A 21,332-nucleotide genomic window follows, 5' to 3' on the forward strand; every position below is an offset into this window, starting at 1 on the left:
ACTGATATCCTTTCCCCGTTTTGTTTTGGAGATACGTAATCCTAGAAAATTGCGTTGCATTTAAATAAGCGAAAGAGAGAGAAATATTTGAGTCGCGGATAAATTTCCCCACGCGGCCGCCTTCTTTCCCAAACTAGGGTGTTTCCGAAATTGGCTCTTTAAGGGCAGTAGGGGAAATAATCTATCGGAATAGAAAAACCATTTTCGATTCTTTTAGTGAAATGTTTTCTGGAGTTTGCAATGTCACGCCAATTCGGTGAGAATTGAATGTAGCGATATTTATTTAACGGCAAAATATAGTCGTTTTTTACCCGCAACTGATTACAGGCAACAACAAGAACGGCTTTTCTTCATTTCTTTCAACAAATAGGTGCTACACTGTTTCATTCAAAACATTTAAAATTTGCCAAAAAAAAATCTGACAACAGCGCGTGACTGTCGACGCATTTCATCGTTGCGATTGTTTTGATACGAAGTATTAAGATCAGAGCTGAAGATCTTTATTTTCTTAAAAGCTTGTGTGTTAATATCGGCTTGTCCTCGAAAGAGTTGAAGAGTGTGGAGTAAGAATGTAAGTAGTTTAACTCCTATCCTCGTGTTCATATCATTTATTAAGTACATTTATTTTTAATCCTTTAGCGGTAAGTGCGTACAGTACAGCTTTACAGACTTCCATGATAGGCCAAACGGAGTTCCAACCCAAGCTGCTCGCTTCTCAAACGATTTCCAACGCGAAAACAGACGAATTATTCACTTATATTCTCATACAACATGGAAGAAAAGCCCTGATCAGGGATGACGAGACATATTATTCAAGAGTAAAGAGCTTGAGTACTACGAAAAAGTCAGCGGTACTCCAGTCAAGCGACGCAGAGAAATATTTCTAGGCATGATTGATGATCAGGAGAATGTTAAGTCTATTCTTGTCATTAGAAAAGCAGGGATTGGGAAATACTTGTTTTGCCAGAAGGTGATTCGCGATTGGGCCAACAACGAATTACTTCAAGTGCGAGAAAACAGTGAAACCCCAGATTTGAAATTTGTGTATCTGCTCTCTTTCCGTCAATTGAATTTTCTTGAAAATAACTGTGTGGCTTTAAGAGAAATCTCAAACTTTTCCTCGGTACTGGATGACAAATGTAACATTGATTACTCAACATTTGACAACTTTAGTCTTGTTCAACCAATGAGATTATTTGAACCATTCCAACAAGGATTCTGATGGGCTCATTGCAGCGTGCTTTATTAGAGTATAGAGTATGTTAACGACACTGTTGTTCGCTTTGGAAATAAAGTTGATTTTGAAAATTGAAAGTAAGGCGTGGGGAATTTGACCGATTCTTTTTTATAAAATAACTGGGGAAGCCTTGACTATAATAATAATAACCTTTATTTATTACCTTTGGCGATAAGAATTACGGTAATATTACAATAAAAATTCAAAACACTACATATTATATATACATATCAAATCAAGTAAAGTTTAGCCCCTCTAGGAACAAATGATTGTTTGTACCTAACAGTGCGTGATACAGGTATACTGAGGTGCGCTGGGTTAGTCTTACAAGATCTGAGATTATGGCCATGATGCACTGTAAGTGGGGAGAAACACTCCATTAAGTCTCGTCTTTCTCCCTACCATTCTTTCGTGCTTTAGCCGCTTCCTCGGTGCTTTACAACAGAACAGATCACAGTCGAGGCTTCTCTATTTGTTCATGAATGGTACGTATCTTTGAAGTTTCACTTAAATATTTTGCACTTGACATTAACGTTTTATGGTCTAGGAAAAAAGTACTACACTGTCCCAATAGTTAAACAGCTGGTTACGTTCAAAATTTCAGGATGAGTTGCTTTACTAGGACCTTTAGTTATAAAAGCATACCTTACAAGTCTGTTCCAGTGGCCACAATATTGGTTCCTTCCCGTCGCTACCGCACAGAAGAATAATTTTAAATGTGCTCAGCGCTTCGGCATGTGGTTAAAGTTTTCTGATTTAACCGAGAGTTGTCACAGTAAATTTTTAACATTAATTGTAAATGTGCTCAGCACTCCAGCATGCGGTTGTAGTTTTCTGATTCAACCGATAGCTGTCTCAGTACATTTTTCACTTGTAACTCGAACACTCGGAGCAAAAATTTGAGTTCAGGATAAATATATTAACAAAAAATGTCCTCGATCAATTTCCTTGTTTGGTACCAGTTGAGCAAAATAGCTGAATAAACGACGTTAACAAGTTCCCTTAGCATTTACGAAAAGTGGAAAATTGAAGAAAACAATCATTCCATCCGCGCTTGTGTGACCCGAGATTGGTTAGAGCCAACTCGGTGCTACATGCTTCCTAGACTAACTAATATCTCGTACGTATCTAACGTGCGCTCATAGAATAAATTTTAAATTTTTTCTTGAGCGTGAATGGTCTAAATCTGAATCAGGTGACTGAATATTCCCCAGCTGGGAAATATCCAATGATCTACCGGAATAATAATAATAATAATAATAATAATAATAATAATAATAATCTTTATTTCTTAAGATAAAATCACATATCCTAAGTTACAATATAAACTCAAAAAACTATTTACATATCATATCTAAAAATTATTCTGTTACTAAAAACGTTCTTAAGCCTGTCAGTGTAGATTCTAGGGACAGAGACTGACGTATTTCTAAGATTGTACCTCATGTTCTTTTCCTTAGGTAAAAACTGGAAGAACGGGCATTCGGAGTCATTCGATCTTTTTTTGTAGAGTGTCTTGTCCGCCTTCTCTAGCAAATCCCTGATATTTACATTCTTGGACATAAACTTTCTTTTCATACACCGGTCAAAAAGGTGATCTACTTCCTCCTGGGACATTCCTACCTTACGTAAAGATCCTAATACGAATAATGACTTGTTCGCCTTAATTACCTTCGCGCGCACGTGACTACTGTATTTACAATTTTGTTGGAAGGTAACACCTAATATGGATAACTCTGCGCACTGCAGTATATTACTAACTGGCGCGATGTCCTGACTGGAATGATGATTTCTACTTCAAACCTAACGTCCACTATTTTAGAGAGACTAAAAGTATTTGTTTAAAATTTAATTCAAGATAAGAGCGCGTTTAATAGATAGAAAACCCGGGTTCTGGCCCATTCTCAAACAATTCAGAAGTCTCTTGAAGTTTTTTACATTCTCCATTATCTCTCTTTCTCAGCTAACTCCTTTGAAGTGAGATATTGGAATAAGCTACGACATATGGGAGGAGGTGAGTAATGTAAAAAATATTTAAGAGACTTCATGGATTTTTCGAAAAAAGGTAAGAACCCTTCTTTTCTATCTTCTCGTTATGTGGTCGTTACAGAAGAATGGACATGTTCTAAAGAACACTGAACATCCCACGCAGGAAATGGTAGCTGATCGTAAACAATTTAGTTTCCCGCGCTTTACAAATATTTGAAGGGTAATAAACACCGATAGCCTCTATTTGGCGAAAAAAAATGCTCGTAAATTTATCCTTGAACATTATTTGTTCCTCGAAGCTCAAAGTTTTTCTCGATTTTCGTTCTCTGAAAACTTCGCATTTTAGAACAGGTAATGTCTACGGACAAATATCCGCGCATATTTTCGCGCCAAACGAGGGCTAGTGTTCATACAGTTATCTGTCACGTGTTACAATAATTTCTTCAGCAAATAAGTGTTCTTTACGTGTTCTCGTATTTGATGTAATTTTAGTGGCGGAGCTATAAATGACAACAAGGGCATTTCCCAGTTATTTTTTACAGGCCGCATTCCGCCTAATCAACTCGTGATCTCGTTGTTTGGTATTAAACGCCAACAATTTTTTAACCTAAACCTTTTCGGTGGGGTTCACTGTCTCTCGCATTCTACAAATCTCCCCTGAAAATATTCTACACGATTGATTATTTATTACTAAAAACAGGCAGTAAGGAATATTACTAATGAGATCTTGGCAGTGAAAGGCCCAGGGATTGTAGTGTTTTGGAACTCTGTCGTAGTATTTGCATTTTACAACAGACATTTCATTATGCTGTTGGACTCAGTCATCCGGATGAGTGATTTTGATTCTTTGGTATAAGGTTATTGACGTACGATTGTCTGTGATCGCGTGATCTGACAGACGACTCCCTAATTCTCGAAGCATCGCATCATTGCAAATCAACACTGGATTTACGGACGTGAACTATATGCAGCGTCTTTAAAATTCGTAAAGAGCAATTCATTTGTTGATATGTAGAAAACGAGTTTTGGGGCCAGAAGCACGGATACGAGACAGACAATTTGAAGAACAACCTTCAACTTGAGGTATTTGATTGAGCATCGAAACCGAGGGGTTTTATTTGATTGAGTTGAACTCATATCAGTTTTTTCCGACAGCTGTTGGTCGAATCGACTTCAAGCGTTGAGTGACACATCGTGTTTATTTCAGGAGAGAGGCCCAAAGCCAAAGGTAAGAATAATGCTTTCAACAAACCATCGTAAAATACTTATGTGGGGACATTTACGAATTGCACATAAAGAAACGCACGGCGTAAATAATCCTTGTGACAGCTTCCCATGTAGTTCTTTAAATTCAGCAAGCCTATTGGTATGTGTAAGCTAAATGTTACCGTGGGTAAAATCTGAATTTCGAAAGTAGTCTGACTTATAACGCAAACATGCTTGAGTCAAAGTCTTTGTCACTTTTCGGTTAATTCGATGTTTACTGCATAATTTAACAAAGCAATTTTGGTGCTTAAGGCCTTACATTGAAACCATTGCGAACGAAGGGTAGCTATGGACACTTCAGCTTAAAGTGTGAGTAATACAAGACACGAATCAGGCATCGTGTTTGTCATAAACTTCATCACTTGCGAGTGGTAGACCTTGCATCCTTAAAATGAAATGTTACCATCCACGTCCCTTGTACAGAGTCTCGAGACGTTTTTCTTGTTACTTTTTGATCTTCAAACGCACATATAACCTACAAAATTCAAACATTGCACTCAAGTGTAGGTTAAAATATGGAACAAGTAGAACGAAGAACATTTCACTGCGATTTAGTTCGCGTGAACAGACTAACGGCCCAACCTCAACAAACACTTGGTTTGAGGCTCCCTGTACGTGTTAACTTGTCATTTATTTTATCTAGAAAACTATTCTTTCCGCGAAGATGCAACAGTGAACACTGAGTAACGAGGGTCATTGCAAAGGTAAGCTTATAATCCCCTCAGTCTTTAAATAAGAGAAACATTTACGCCAACATGTAGTTGATCACATTAAATTAGTCGTCACATAAAAGAACAAATTGAGTCCCTCAACAAGCATTGAAGTAATAACTTTCATTCTTTCGCTCTATCTCCCTGTTTTGGGGCTGAACAATGCACGCCTAACTCTTTCCGAGAATCTACAGACCCATACGAACTCTACATTGACTCACATTTATCGCTTAAAATAGACAGAAAGGAATATTATTGATGAGATCTTGGCAGTGAAAGACCGAGGGATTGCAGTATTTTGGAACTTTGTCGTAACATTTGCATTTTACAACAGCCATTTCATTGTTGTGTTGCACTCAGTCATCCGGATGAGTACTTTTGATTCTTTAGTATGATGTGATTGACGTAAGGTTGTCTGTATACATGATCGCTTGATCTGACAGACGACGCCCCCTAATTCTCGAAGCATCGCATCATTGCAAAGCAACACTAGATCGACGGACACGAACTAAATGCAGCGTCTTTAAAATTGGTTGAGAGCAATTGACTTGTTGACATGTAGAAAATAAATGAGTTTTGGGGCCAGAGGCACGGGTACGAGACAGATGATTTGAAGAACAACTTTCAACTTGAGGTATTTGACGGAGAATCGAAACCGAGAGGCTTCATTTGATTGAATTGAACTCATTTCAGTTTTTTCCGACAGCTGTTGGTCGAATCGACTTCAATCAGTGATTGACACATCGTGTCTATATCAGAAGAGAGGCTCAAAGCTTAAGGTAAGAAGAACTCTTTTAATAAACCATCGTAAAATAACTATGTGGGGACATTTACGAATTGCACATAAAGGAACGCACAGCGTCAATAATGCTTGTCACAGCTTCCCATGCAGTTCTTTAAACTCAGCAAGCTTATTGCTTTTTGTAAGCTCAATATTACTGTAGGTTAAAATCAGAATTTCGAAAGTAGTTTTTTTTGCCTGGCGTATAACGCAAACATGCTAGAGTCAAAGTCCACTTCACTTCTCAGTTAATTCGATGTTTACTGCATAGTTTTATAGAGTAATTTCGGTGCTTCAGGCCTTTCACGGAAACCATTGGTTAGGGTAGGATAGGGAAGGATAACTTAGGGACGCTTCAGCTTAAAGTGTAAGTAAAATATGACACCCATTAGGTATCGTGTTTGCCATAAGCTCCATCACTTGCAAGTGGGAGACCTTGCACCCTTATAATGAAACGTTATTATCCACGTCCTTTGTTAAGAGTCTTGAAACATGTTTTGTTGTTACTTTTTGATCTTCAAACGCGTCTACATCCTACATAATTCAAACATTTCACTCAAGAATAGGTTAAAAATATATGGAGCAAGTAGAACGAGGAACATTCCACTGAGATTTAGTTCGCGTGAACAGACTAACGGCCCCACCTCAACCAACAACAAGATGGCGGTTGACAGTTTGAGGTTCCCTGTACATGTTAACTTGTCGTTTTTTTTATCTAGAAATCCATTCCTTCCACGAAGATACCACAGTGAACACTGAGTAACGAAGGTCATTACGAAGGTAAGTTTATAATCCCGAGTCTATAAATAAGGAAACATTTACGCCTACATGTAGTTGATCACATAAAATTAGTACGTCAAATAAAAGAACAAATTGAGTCCCTCAACAAGCATTGAAGTAATTACTTTCATTCTTTCGTTCTATCTCCCTATTTTGGGGCTGAACAATGCACGCCTAACTCTTTCCGAGAATCGACAGACCCAAACGAACTCTACATTGACTCACATTTATCGCCTTAAACAGACAGTAAAGAATATTACTGATGAGATCTTGGCAGTGAAAGACCCAGGGATTGCAGTATTTGGAACTTTGTCGTAAAATTTGCATTTTAGAACAGCCATTCCATTGTTGTGTTGCGCTCAGTCATGCGGATGAGTGCTTTTGATTCTTTAGTCTAATGTGATTGAAGTATGATTGTCTGTGTAGATAATCACTTGATCTGAGAAACGACGCCCCAATTCTTGAAGCATTGCATCACTACAAAGCAACGCTAGATCGACGGACGCTAACTAAATGCAGCGTCTTTAAAATTCGTTAAGAGCATTTGACTTGCTGACATGTAGAAAATTATTTTGGGGGCTAGAGGCACGGGTACGAGACAGACGATTTGACGAACAACCTTCAACTTGAGGTGTTTGATTAAGAATTGAAACCGAGTGGTTTATTTGATTGAATTGAATTATATCAGTTTTTTCCAACAGCTGTTAGTCAAATCGATTTCAAGCGTTGTTTGACAGACTATGTCTAAATCAGGAGAGAAGCTCAAAGCTAAAGGTAAGAAGAATGCTTTAAACAAATCATTGCAAAATAATCATGTGGGGACATTTAAAATCGCACATAAAGAAACTTACCGCGTCAATAATACTTGTCACAGCTTCCCATGCAGTTCTTTAAACTCAGCAAGCTTATTGGTATGCGTGAGCCAAATTTTACTGTGGGTAAAATCTGAATTTCGAAAGTGGTCTTTTTCTGTCTGACATATAACGCAAACATGCTTCAGTCAAATTTGTTTTCGAGAATTGATGAAAGCGGATATCGAGGGTGAAATGGTCTGAAATGGAAAGACTTGGAAAATATTCCTGAGCGATTTGTCTTCTTTGCTGCATTGTTAAAATGAACGTGATTTCCTTGCACGATTTAACTATATAATAAGTATTAGGATACAAGCGTCTGTCATGATATTGTAGTTTTCGGTCAGTCGGATTTTTAATTGAAAACGTGAGACAAGGAATTGGAAGTATGGAGTCTGGACTGGGAATTAAGTATAGGGGAGGGGGGGGGGGGGGAGGAGGGCCAAGAAAGTCGGTTTACTTCAGTTTATAGCTTGTTCTTCATGCAGGCTGCAATTATTGCACATAATATTTGTTCAGGCTTTAAGGCATTCAAACTAATCAGAAAAAAGAAATACATTTGAGAGCAGCATATCTACCTACAGTATAAATTCTTGCAGTATGTTTATGTATTTGTACATGAAGCCATTTATCATACTAAAATCAACATTTACTTCAATAACCAACATGTACATATTAAAATATGCCATAATATTTACCCTGGAGTCCAATCCTCTAAGACTTAAAAATTACCACATAATCAATATGCATTCAAAAGCCAGATGGACGATTTTATCGGAAAACGTCGCATTTTGGAACAGGTGATGTCTGCGGACATATATCCGTTGAGCTCGTTGAAATTTTCTCATCAAACGGGGGCTAGTGTTCATACAGTTATCTGTCATGGGTGACTATAGTTTCTTCAATGAATAAGTGTTCTTCACGTCTCCTCATATTTGATGTAACCTTAGTGACAGAGCTGTATCTGACAACAGAGGAATTTTCCGAAATCAGTTTTCGTCTTTTCATAGGCCGCATTCTGCCTGATTAACTCGTGATCTTATCGTCTGTTATTAAACGCTAACAATTTTTTTAAGGAAACCCCTCCAATGGGGTATTTTGTCTCTGGCACTCTACAAATTTCCCTCGAATAGATTGCATACGATTGATTGCTGGCATCATTTGCGCAAATTACTCGAGGAATGTAATTCTGTAACGCAATCAAAGATAACAAAGAGATTGGTGAGAATTTTCCATCACATAACTAAACGTAGCATTTCTTAATCGCAAAATGAAGTCGATGTCAGTTCTCAGTTAATTCGATGTTTGCTGCATGATTTTACAGAGCAATTTCCGTGCTTAAGTTCTTACAATGAAACCATTGCAAGGAAAGAGTAGGTTAAGGACGCTTCAGCTTAAAGTGTAAGTAAAATATGACACGAATTAGGCATCGTGTTTGTCATAAGCTTCATCACTTGCGAGTGGTATACCTTGCACCTTTAAATTGAAATGTTTCCATCGGCGCCTTTTGTCGACGGTCTTGAAAGATGTTTTTTTGTTCCCTTCTGATCTTCAAATGCATACTTATTCTACAGAACTCAAACATTGCACTCAAGTATAGATCAAAGTATGGAACAATTAGAGCGAGGGATGTTTCACTGAGATTACCTTGGCGTGAACAGACGAACGGCTCAACCTCAACCAACAACAAGACGGCGATTGACAGTTTGATCATGAGGTTCTCTATACATGTTAACTTGTTATCTTTTTCTATTTAGAAATCCATTCCTTGATCGAAGATGCAACAGTAAACACTGAGTAACGAAGAAAAGATCATTGCGAAGGTAAGTTTAACCCACTGAGTTTATAAACAAGGGAACATTCACGCACATATGCAGTTGATTGCGTAAAATCAGTATACATCACATAAAGAACAAATTGAGTCACTCAATAAGCATTGCCGTTATTTCTTTCAATTCTTTCGTTCTATCTCCCTGTTTTGGGGCTGACCAATGCACGCCTGACTGTCTTGGAGAATCGACAGACCCATACGTGCTCTACATTGCTTCACATTTGTCGCTTAAAACAGATAGTAAGGAATATTACCAATGAGATCTTGGCATTAAAGGCCTAGGGATTGCAGTATTTGGGAACCTTGTCATAACAGTTGCATTTTACCGTAGTTGGTAGCTCTCGAGTCTTTCACATTGAGTGTAAGTCTCATGAAAACAAATTTAATTTTATGTTCTCAAGGTGAAACTATTGTTTCTCATAACAATTAAATCACGGCTTTCATTAAATAACTTGAAATTAATTATCCTTTTAAATATAATTTACTCCTTGTTCCCTTTGACATGCTTCAAAGTCTTTCCAGCAGTGGAAATGCTCACTTATAGACTAATGTATTCCATAGCAACTTCATATTCTTTTTCATAATTTTCGGGAGTAGAATGCCCCCATTTCACCTAAGGATGGTGATGTCTGCTGCATCCCATTTGAAGGCTTATATGCAGGTGATAATCTCAGTCTTGAAGCTAGGAAAGGGAGGTTGTGTAGTGTGAGTGTTGTGGAATTGTGTATGTTCCCCCTGCCCCATTTGACTTTTAACCTTTAACACCCTAAGACATTGGTATTCATATTCTCCACACTGTTCTCTTGACATTTCCTATGGAACAGACAAGGAGAATTTGTCAAAGAAGTATATTTGATAGTGAAACAAATAGAAGAGTCAGCTTAGAACATAATTAAGAGCCACATTAATTATTTTATAAGTGTTTAATTGATGAAAATCTTTCTTGGAAAAAACCACGTTGACTGTGTTATTGCTAAAATAAGAAAGCACCATACAAATGATTGCTAAGCTGGGATACTTTGTTCCATCATCTGTCCTCCTAAATATCTATAAATCCTTAATTTTACCTAATATAACTATTAACTCACTGCTTGGGGCAATGCATCCAAAAAATATACTGTAAACAAAATTTGTCTCCAAGAGCAAGTATTGTGTTTAATCTACTTTCCTGACTGAAAAGAACATGCTCTCTCCTTATTTATAAATACAAAAATTCTACCTATTGCCTTCCTCTATTGGGAAGCTAGCTGTATGTAAATTAAAGCTTGATGTTCAAATGATAACAACAGAGCACCATCTATCATCATGAAAATTTTTGTGAGAACATTAAACAATATCATTACATCTATACTTACTCATCAACATCACTACTCTTTAGAATTAAATACTCCAGGTGTCAAAATCTGGAATGAGATGTTTAACGAATAGAAAAATTTTTCAAAGAAATCCTTCTAAAAAGAAACAAAAGAGCTGGTCTCAATATTCTAGGGACTGAAAATTCTTCTTTCAAGCCTGATGAGATAATGGTTAAATTCAAACACTGTAAAATTGAAACAAATTAAACTTGCCGTTGTACAATATCTTTAGTGCACTTAGATACTCAACAACTTTTCATCTTTTACAATGAATGTCTTTCATTTTCCTTTTTCTTTTCTTGTGTATCTTTTAATCTTTTTTATGTAATATTTTCTTATTTACTGTCAACAGAATCTGCTAAAAATGTTCAAAATTTCATTTTTTATCCTAAGTTAGGGAAACTAGTTTTAACCACTTAAAAGCTTAATTTGCCAAACAAAAATCTTAGAAAGGAGGCAAGATATGGCTGAAAGGATGTTTCAGGAAACCTGACCTGAAGAACAAAAGGTGTCATAAATGGAAAGGCCTCCAGCAGAGTGTTGATGTTTTCTGCAGGCTTTCATCCAGGATCTCAATTTGCATATATTGTTTACATCACATCTTGCACTGCATATTCACTAGGAATCTCTAGCACCTTTTACAAAATGTTGAGTAATGAGAGGCTTCATCAAACAGCCTAAAACAGTAAACTAAAAGTTGGTAGAGAGAGCCCAAGCCAAAGAAATTGAAGTTAATTCATTTTCCTGATCAGCTTGCTTGGTGATGTTTGAATTATGTTTAATTTACGTTTCCTTTTCATGAAATGACCTTTCCTTAAAATTTTAAAGGAGCTCTTTGTCAGGAGGCCTGCCAGGGGCTTTCATGTTGTGTTTCATTGGTCAGCAGCATGACCACATTGACACGTGCAATATTTCCCATTGTCCAACTTCACAATAGATTTCTCAGGAACTAATAAGAATATCAAAATTGTCTCAGACACCTTGTTAGCCTGGAAGGCACCCTATTTTGTTAACAGCAATCTTAAGTAAAACATTGCCCCACCTGGATTAGCATCTGCCATCTGTAAGTTAAAGTAATATTTTGTATATTGAATATGAGAAAGTAGATAAAGTGTGACATGGGAAATTCAGAAACTTTTAACTTTTTGATGATCTCCTTTATTCTTGTGACCCATACATTTGATTCAAGGGAGATATACTTTAAGGAGAAATTAGAAGCCATTCACAGCTCTTAGAGGTTAAAGGGTTAAAATGGAAGATGCATCAAACTTATTTTATTGATCTGTTTTGTGATATTTAACTCATTTTGGAGTGCTGTAATATTCTGGTGTTGTAAATTTAGAACAAAGAAATTATTTTTGTGTGTGCTCTGTAATGTTGCCTTCCATGTATTAATTACAAGCATTTCTCCACAGAGGACTTTTTATCATGGCTTCTGCCAACCCATTGCATCCTACTACCAAAGAGACCTCTAATTATGCCCGGCTCTGTCGCCTTCTTGTTGAAGTTGGATCACATGTGCTAAGGGAGATCTTTGACAGGATATATCCACCAGGAAATCTTCACACAGTTCTGAATGATCCCAAAAATCATGCAAAATTGCAAACACTTCGAAAGAAGAGAGTCCTGACTACCTCCCAGTGGCACAAACTGTATCCTGTCATCAAATCAACAGTTTCCTCAGGGAACTTTGACACCCCCCTACTGCTATTTCTTCTGAGGAATATCTGGGGTCTGACTCTCCCTGCCTCTGGCCAGGATGACCTTCCTCTGGTAACAGACACCTCTCCAGCAGCTGACATCACTCGCATCAAGATCCTTAGAGACAGAGTTTACAGCCATGTTACTAGTGGTTCAGTTGATGATCCAACTTTCAGTTGTTACTGGAATGACATCAAAGACACCTTTCAGCGTATTGGAGGGGCCCGCTATCAGGATGTTATCAATCATCTTAAAACTGATTTTATGGATGCTGATATTGAGGAGGACTACAAGGAGCTTTTCAGAGAGTGGTTGAAGGATGAAGACTGCATCACAGAGAAATCACATGAAGATGAAATGGTAAAAAAGGCCAGGAAGGAAGATGACCTGGAGGGTTCCATTGAGATATACCAACAAAATTCAGGGAAGGAAGGTTTGTGTGATTTACTTTTGTTGATTTTAAGGTTTAAACTTTTTCTTTTATATCAATAATGTTCGATATAGTGGATCATGAAATAAAAGGATTTACTTCCAACATTTTTGTTTGGAAAGTCATTGGTGCACTGTACATCAAAGAAAAGTTTTGTGTTTTTTTTTCTTGATGTTATGAATGAAGTCTACGAAAAAATTCATAGTCGAGATATAATTCTGTACTGAAGATGATAGATTTAAAGCCTGATTATTTGAGTGAAAGATGATGAAACTCGGTGAATGACATAACCATGCAAACTCAGAGAAAAAAGTGGAGCACTTGGAGGTGTTTTTTCTTTTCTTTGAGTATGCCGGCGTAATTTTGTACTGTTAAATCAGTTAGTGTGGGCTTAAAATGTTTTATGCAGGGTCACGGGTGCATTGACTTAATTATTATTCATTACCGACTTAATTATTATTCATTAGCGGTTTTCTTTTCTTTTTCTTCATTGTTTTTTGATTTTCTTTCGGATCTGCTAATAACCTCTAATAAATGAATGGAAAAAAAATGAAATACTACATTCTTCTTTTTCAGAGACAGTAAAGATGCCAGGGGAAACTACATCAGCGCAGAATAACAATGCAAGCCCACCAGAGCTTAATTTTACACTTCCATTGATGAGTGATCTTCCAAAAACTTCTTTTGCCTGGAGCAATGTTGAACTTCCTGTTGATATTCTTTTATTAACAGTGGAGGACTGTGAGTTCTTAAGCTGCTTTGCCTACCTGAAGGAGCCCTTTAAGAGTTACCACACCAATACTGGCCCTGTGTACTTTGGGTGCATGGGTGATGATCAAGGAAAGAAAATGAAAATTGCATTGATGAGGTGCTCCAAAGGTCCTGATGTTCCTGGGGGTGCTTTGTCCGTTTCAAAAGATGCCATCTCGCTACTGAGACCCAAGGCTATTTTTTCTGTTGGTGCCTGCAGTGGTTTGAACAGCAAAAAGGTCAAGTTAGGAGATGTGGTTGTTTCAGCAAAGCTGATAACAGCTGCACACAAAACTCCCCCCAGCAGAGATATTGGTAAGCTGATCAATCATCTGGCTGATGGGTGGAAGGCACCTTTAAAAAATGCTGATGAATATAATGCCAAAGTGCACTGTGATGGAGTGGTTCTGAGTATCTCAGAGGCAAACAGTGATATGAATAGGAAACATCCTGAAGCAATTGCAGTTGAAATGGAAGGTGGAGGTGAGAATCATAATAATTCAAATAATTGACAAGTGAAGAATTTTTGCACATGTAGCAAGTGTTTTTAAAAACACTGCTCTGGTATTGTCTCGGCTGGTACAAGAAATAGCATATACCATATAGCATGCCAAATTTGCAGGAATTATATATTGTATATGTATGGTGATTTTATGTTTGGCTGAGCTAGGAAGATTTTTGATGAGTGAAGGTGACAGAGACTTCTTCTGGATAATTAAATTTGTCACCTGAAAATGTGAAAAGTATTTTGTTAAATATTTTGGAATAGTATCACAGTCTCTGTTAAACCTAAAACTCCCATGAGTGACCAAGATAGAATTTCTCCTTACAGTATCAATATTTTATCAAGCAGACAAGTAATGGGTAAAGAAAAAAAAGTCAATTAGGGGATCATTGGTTGATTCAAAACCAAATTCTCCTAACTAACAGCAGACAAAAGAATTGTATGACTTACATTAACTCTTTAATTCCCAGAAGTGATTAACATGTAACTTCTCCCTGTAATGTCCATACATTATCCAGCAAACAGGTGGTGAGAACACTGAAACTCATCAGGTACAAGATATTACCTTGATCAAACATCAAATCTCATTACCAATTTACAAGGAAATGTGTAGCAGCTAGAAGGGAGAATTAACAATCAGATCAGAGGGAGTTAAAGGGTTAAAGTTTTCAGTTATACTAATTAAAGTCTTTTTGCAATGTGCATGTTTACAAACAGCTAGAGTGTGAATCTTTGTGAGCTTTGATTGAACAAATATTTTAAGGATGATAAGAAAATAAGCTTAATATAAAGTTAACAGACATGACTGTTTTTTTGTTTTGTTTTGTTTTTTTAGGAGTGTATGCAGCAGCCCATGATTTTAAGACAGAATGGGTGGTAGTCAAGGGCATCAAAGACTTGGTAGATGAAACGCTCTCTTCAAGTAAGAAATGGAAAGAAATTGCCTGTGTGATGGCAGCATCTGTTGTGGCCAACATTTTGAATGATCCAAACATATTCCAAGATTGGCCTCATTTTAATGCAGGTATTGCTTCCTGTCTCAATCTTCTCTTTTAACAAGGATAGGTCTGACTTAGATCTAAGTTCCCTCAGCATATTTTTGTATGAATTATAAATCAACATGATTTAATCAGTAATAGTTGACAAAGAGGAAATTAAGTTACCCTTATTTTGAGTTTACATACCAGTAAGTGTCTAAAGGTGATGGGAGAAAAAACTTGTGGTTAAATTGAGTGATGTAATGATGAATGACAATTCACTCCATGAGCCACGTGAACTGGCCTGTTTTCTATAGTTAGCTTGGTTTATGTAACACCACCAAAATATGGAGAATTCAGAGGCTAATGACATCTGCCAAAGTGATTTGAAGTGATTTGATACATGTTCTTGGGCCAATAAGAAACAAATCAAATTGTTTTAAACTAAAAAAATTGATTAATCCAGTACTACATGTGTGACTGTATTTTGATGGTGAAACTATTGGAATGGAAAGGGAGGTGATAAATACCAGCACATATGTTTATGGTTCTGTTTTGTTGTTGTTGTTGTTGTTGTTGTTTTTTAACCCTTTATGGAACCTGACATGTTAGTAGATTGAGACAAATAAATCAGATTGTAGGTAAATTTCTTAAGAGCTAATGTCAGTATGCATCAAACAAACAGCGGCAAGTCACCCAAATTTGTTTCCCCTCCTTTCGTCCTTTGAATTTCTCTGTCACGCTTGTCACGCACTGATATAATAAGTTAGAGAAGATAAATAAACTGAAACTCAAATCTGGCTGCAACGTGGTAGAGCATGATTAACGTGATCATCGAAACAGCTAATAAAATCATAAATAAACAAGGTAAGAGTGTTATGTTAGACTTTGTACAAATTGTAGTGATTTACGCCAATTAACGGTGGCGACAAGTAGGCGCACCATGTACATTTCATAGTCACTATCAAGTAAATTTTGCCGGACTTTGAGTTCGTCTCAAGATAGAACAACACAAATACACAAGGAAATTTTTACAGTAACTTTATAACCATCCTTTGGTCTTTTAAAAGCTTGAAGCTCAGTAGATTGTGTCATATCAGTCATTGTTAAAACTGTCTTTGTTTTGATGCTACTTTTCGACATAGGAAAAGTATGTCGGACAAAAATATTCACCAAAAAAATAAATATTTCTTTGGCAGCTTCAATAACGATAGGGGACTAACTGAACAGACTAATGCAATCCTTCCTCCACTCAAATTTTTTGTAGAGTATTCTATTTTACATGGAAAAAATTTCTGAATTAGGGCTGTGTTAGTAAAAAGGGGCAGGAGAAGGCGTATGTGGTTATTTTAATTTTCACGAGCGAAAAACTGTGATTAAAACTGTGGCATTAACATTAGCTCGATGTTAGAAATTAACAGAGCAGGTTCCACTGCATTTACAAGCCAAATAGCTTTTGGTCAGTAAATTGACATGAATCATACATTGATACCTTTTTCATCGTCCAAGTAATTTCTTTGGCAGTGGTGTCGTACTCGTTCGCTAATTTAAATTCAGTGCCGAATTTCTAATAGCATTAGATGTAATCCGCATATTTCTGAATAAAATAACTAAACCCTTCCTGCGCTCATATTGTGGAGTATTCAATTCTACATGGGAAAATAGTTGAATCAGTATCGTCTTGAGTAAAATAGGTTCCTAAGGAAAAGACTCTAGGAAAAACCTCCCACTTCATCGCAGGCGAGTCCCCGGTTTTCTGCAGCACTTTTGATGAAACCGCGTGACAAAGAAGGCACAAAGGCGTTGTTTTGTTTCCATTTATTTGTTCGTAGTCTTGGTATATCCCGAAAAAGCCTTTCTCAGACTACGGCTCCAATGATACGAATATTTATCTCCCGAGTAATTTATTTTACGACAGAGTTTCACTGTCAGCAGAGAGGCACCACAATTTTTAATGCTGCATTCATTAGATTTCTTACTTATTTTGCTATTGCTAGGTATTTTTGATCCAACTGAGCTTATCAATGGAATTCGCCAGCTGTACAAGACTCGCGAGGGATGGCTCTCACCATTTCCATGGTGTGAAGAGTTTCAGTTTTTTCTTGGCAATATTTTTACAAGGCTCAAAGTGGTCAGAAGAAAGAAAACGAGAGGAGTAATCACTGACGTATTTGTTGACATGTCGTCAATACTAGACCCGTATGAAGAGTGTTCAGCGCCGAGAACAGTGTTGATTGAAGGAGAACCTGGTATGGGAAAAACCACCTATTGTAAAAAGTACGCCTACGACTGGGCCACAAAACAGCAAGAACCTCGGGGCTGCGGCTCAACAGCATTTAACGTGGTATTGTTACTGAAATGTCGAGATATCCATTCTGACGTTTGGGAAGCTATTGATGATCAGCTTCTGCCCCGAGACATCGATGAAGAAGTCAAACAACAATTCTTTCATTTTATTCGTGAAAATCAGTCCAGCATTTTATTGATATTGGATGGATTGGATGAGTTACCGTCCAGTAAATTGTCGATGTTTTCCGAATTAATTGAAGGAAGAGTGCTCCCCAAATGCCACATAGTTGCAACAGCAAGACACGAAGCTGGAAAAGAGGTGAGAAAATGTTGTGATGCGTTGCTTCAGATCGAAGGATTCACTGAAAAGCACATGAAAGGATTTGTCACCAAGTACTTTAAAGAAAGGACGGATTTAGCCACCAAGCTCTCGCAACGGATGTCGCGAGATAAAAACCTGAGAGAAATAGCGGCCAATCCTCTAAACACAGCACTTCTTTGCCTTTTATGCGAAGAGTTTGAGGGCACACTCCCCGAAAGCAGAGCTCAGCTGTACTTGGATATGGTTGAATGTGTTTTGAGAAGATATAGAAAAAGGAAGGGACTACTAGAAACGATCGAAGACTTGACAAACTATTACAAACCGCAATTGAATCACCTTGGAAAGGTAGCGTTGAATGGTTTACTTGACGTTAAGCTGGATTTTAATGTAAGTGAATTGAGAAACCATGCAAAAGACCTGACTGAATTTGGATTTCTGTCAGTGCAGCCTGGTGGCAGCAAACTGAAACCAACACTGCATTATGCCTTCTTACATAAAAGTTTTCAAGAATTCTTTGCAGCATTCTTCATTTGTTCTCAGATTCAAAGCAAGGAAATGAAACCTGAAGAACTAGTTTCCGATCCAAGGTATTTCGTTCAACTTAAACAAACACTTTTGTTTTCGTGTGGAATTTTGGCCATGAAATGCGATGAACAAGTTGTGGCTCTTGTAAAGAGTTTAACAAATGAAGTCAACAAAAATAAAGGCCGTGGTGGTACAAAAATTGTATTGGAGGCCATCAACGAATGCAAAAGAGAAAAAAGTGATTTTCACTCGCATTTATCGAAGTCGTTTGGAACTGATTTGAATCTGACCAATTTGTCTTTGTTAAGTAATCGTATTAGTGATGCGGGTGCTACATGTATTGCTGAGGCAATGAAAGTGAACAAGACCCTAACCAATTTGTATTTGTCTAATAATGGTATTAGTGATGCGGGTGCTACATGTATTGCTGAGGCAATGAAAGTGAACAAGACGCTAACCAATTTGGATTTGTCAAGTAATCGTATTAGTGATGCGGGTGCTACATGTATTGCTGAGGCAATGAAAGTGAACAAGACGCTAACCAATTTGGATTTGTCTTATAATGGTATTAGTGATGCGGGTGCTACATGTATTGCTGAGGCAATGAAAGTAAACAAGACGCTAACCAATTTGAATTTGCGAAACAATGGTATTAGTGCTGCGGGTGCAACATGTATTGCTGAGGCAATGAAAGTGAACAAGACGCTAACCAATTTGTCTTTGTTAAGTAATCGTATTAGTGATGCGGGTGCTACATGTATTGCTGAGGCAATGAAAGTGAACAAGACGCTGACCAATTTGTATTTGTCAAGTAATCGTATTAGTGATGCGGGTGCTACATGTATTGCTGAGGCAATGAAAGTGAACAAGACGCTAACCAATTTGGATTTGTCTTATAATGGTATTAGTGATGCGGGTGCTACATGTATTGCTGAGGCAATGAAAGTGAACAAGACGCTAACCAATTTGTATTTGCGAAACAATGGTATTAGTGCTGCGGGTGCAACATGTATTGCTGAGGCAATGAAAGTGAACAAGACGCTAACCAATTTGTGTTTGTCAAGTAATCGTATTAGTGATGCGGGTGCTACATGTATTGCTGAGGCAATGAAAGTGAACAAGACGCTAACCAATTTGTATTTGCGAAACAATGGTATTAGTGCTGCGGGTGCAACATGTATTGCTGAGGCAATGAAAGTGAACAAGACGCTAACCAATTTGGATTTGTCAAGTAATCGTATTAGTGATGCGGGTGCTACATGTATTGCTGAGGCAATGAAAGTGAACAAGACGCTAACCAATTTGTATTTGCGAAACAATGGTATTAGTGATGCGGGTGCTACATGTATTGCTGAGGCAATGAAAGTGAACAAGGTGCTAACCAATTTGGATTTGTCAAGTAATCGTATTAGTGATGCGGGTGCTACATGTGTTGCTGAGGCAATGAAAGTGAACAAGACGCTAACCAATTTGAATTTGCAAAACAATGGTATTAGTGCTGCGGGTGCTACATGTCGTAACCAATTTTTTTTGGTTTTAACGACTTAAACAACTTTGAAGTAAAAGGGCGCTGCCTTTGAAAGTAGGCAGGTACCTTTGAAAATTGAGGGCCGAAGGCCCGAACCTCTAGGGGGGTCCGGGGGCATGCTCCCCCGGGAAATTTTTAAAAGAAAAGTCACCCAGAAACGCATTTTCCTGCAATCTGGAGAAGAAATCTTCTTGTTATGATGCATATTTAATCTATTATAATAAAAAAGAATGGTACTCTGGGAGAATTTGTTTATTTCACTGTTGTTTTCGGAGCCTCTTTTTATCCTACAGTTACAAGTTACAAGTTAAAGGCCCATTTCCAACCTTGATGCAACTCGCGCCGCGACCCAATTTCCTGTAACACGAAATTCCCAGATCACTGAAAACCTTCTAAAATCGTCTTTCTCAAGAGCAATTCTGAACATATAGTTAACAGTTTTACGGTAAATACATTCGCCGTTCGTTATTTCACTGTTTCCTTACAGTATTTTGAACTTTGTCTTGAAGAATCCTAAGAAAAAATTTTTTAAGTGTCACGCCTGGAGCTCTTCGTACTCTGTGAGGAGGCGGCGAAAAGGACAATATTCAAATTTTTTCACTTTCTAGAAGCGCTTGAGGATTCTAATTGAAGACAAAATACTTCCGATAGAAACTGGTATTTTTCAAAGAGAAATATGGAAAAATAACAGACTGCCGGACGTTTAGTTATTTGAAGACCGTGTCCGGTAGTGTCTGGTGAAAATTTTCTTCGTGTCACGCTTGGATTTCTTCGCACTCGGAAAGAGTTGGCATTTTTTCACTTTTTAGAAGCGCTTGAGGATTGTAAATGAAGGTAGAATATTTTCCAATGAAAAATTAGTATATTTCAAAGAGAAATATGGAGTTGTTTGAGGACCGTGTCCAGCCGTGTCATTGAAATTTTAAGCGCTTGGATGGCTTCGTACTCTGTATACAGGGTTAGCGAGAGACATCAAGTTCGAAATTTTACGCTGCCTGGAGGCGCTTGAGGATTGTACATAAAGGTAGAACATTTTCATATAAATATTTTTTGGATTTCGAAGAGAAATATGGAAAAATATCGCACTGCTGGACGTTTAATTATTTTAAGTGTAGTCACTTCATTGCAGGAACTCGAACGTCAGCGACACTGACAGTTTGCTTTACAATTCTTATTTGCTGCTTTGCATGGACAACAACCCCGACCACTCTTTCGAGCGCAAGTTCCTCTCCACGGGCAGGAAACTTCAACTGACCCTTGGTCCTATTTAACAAGGATGGCAAACTTCAATTAAAAAAATTGATGAATGAATGAAAACGTGGTGGATCAACATTTTCACCTTCTTCGAAATGCTCGCAAGGATTTTCGCGTTTCTCTTTAGCAACAACCGATCCATAAGCGTTTACTGCCTCGGAATCTACTAAATCAATAGATTCATCCAATTCCATACCGGATTAAAATGTATAGAACTGTTTTAAACAGAATTATTTTGATAAGGTCTTCAA

At 37.5% G+C, this 21,332-nt stretch overlaps 2 protein-coding genes across 16 annotated transcripts in view; both read left to right on the forward strand.

Annotated features, from left to right (window-relative positions):
* LOC149043683 (elongation factor G, mitochondrial-like) overlaps positions 1-1,314 on the forward strand; it is a 45,174-nt gene extending 43,860 nt beyond the window's left edge. For all 15 annotated transcript variants that reach the window (XR_016187961.1, XR_016187956.1, XR_016187960.1 and 12 more), the window contains one exon: positions 640-1,314. Coding sequence is in view for 4 of the 15 variants with exons in the window: in XM_089210661.1 (XP_089066787.1) it covers positions 640-887 (248 nt within the window). In the remaining 11 variants the exon portion in view is untranslated. The remainder of the gene's footprint in view (positions 1-639) is intronic.
* Positions 1,315-4,048: 2,734 nt separating this feature from the next.
* Positions 4,049-20,071, forward strand: LOC149043685 (uncharacterized). Its single transcript, XM_089210516.1, has 11 exons — positions 4,049-4,309; positions 4,382-4,454; positions 5,136-5,196; positions 5,909-5,981; positions 6,703-6,763; positions 7,465-7,537; positions 9,189-9,437; positions 12,216-12,934; positions 13,508-14,164; positions 15,022-15,210; positions 17,161-20,071. Exons 8-11 carry the CDS (start codon positions 12,229-12,231, stop codon positions 19,845-19,847), a joined length of 4,239 nt encoding a protein of 1,412 aa, XP_089066642.1. The 5' UTR covers positions 4,049-4,309; positions 4,382-4,454; positions 5,136-5,196; positions 5,909-5,981; positions 6,703-6,763; positions 7,465-7,537; positions 9,189-9,437; positions 12,216-12,228; the 3' UTR covers positions 19,848-20,071.
* The last annotated feature ends 1,261 nt before the right edge of the window (positions 20,072-21,332 follow it).

Source organism: Pocillopora damicornis, chromosome 6, assembly GCF_964200805.1.
Source record: "Pocillopora damicornis chromosome 6, jaPocDami1.2, whole genome shotgun sequence".
In the NCBI taxonomy this organism is placed as follows: domain Eukaryota; kingdom Metazoa; phylum Cnidaria; class Anthozoa; order Scleractinia; family Pocilloporidae; genus Pocillopora; species Pocillopora damicornis.

Excerpts from the sequence above, each read along its gene's own strand:
- LOC149043685 (XM_089210516.1), top strand. The coding sequence starts at position 12,229 with ATGGCTTCTGCCAACCCATTGCATCCTACTACCAAAGAGACCTCTAAT. Across the intron at positions 12,935-13,507 it reads ACAAAATTCAGGGAAGGAAG|AGACAGTAAAGATGCCAGGG; the intron begins GTTTGTGTGATT and ends CTTCTTTTTCAG. Across the intron at positions 15,211-17,160 it reads TTGGCCTCATTTTAATGCAG|GTATTTTTGATCCAACTGAG; the intron begins GTATTGCTTCCT and ends TGCTATTGCTAG.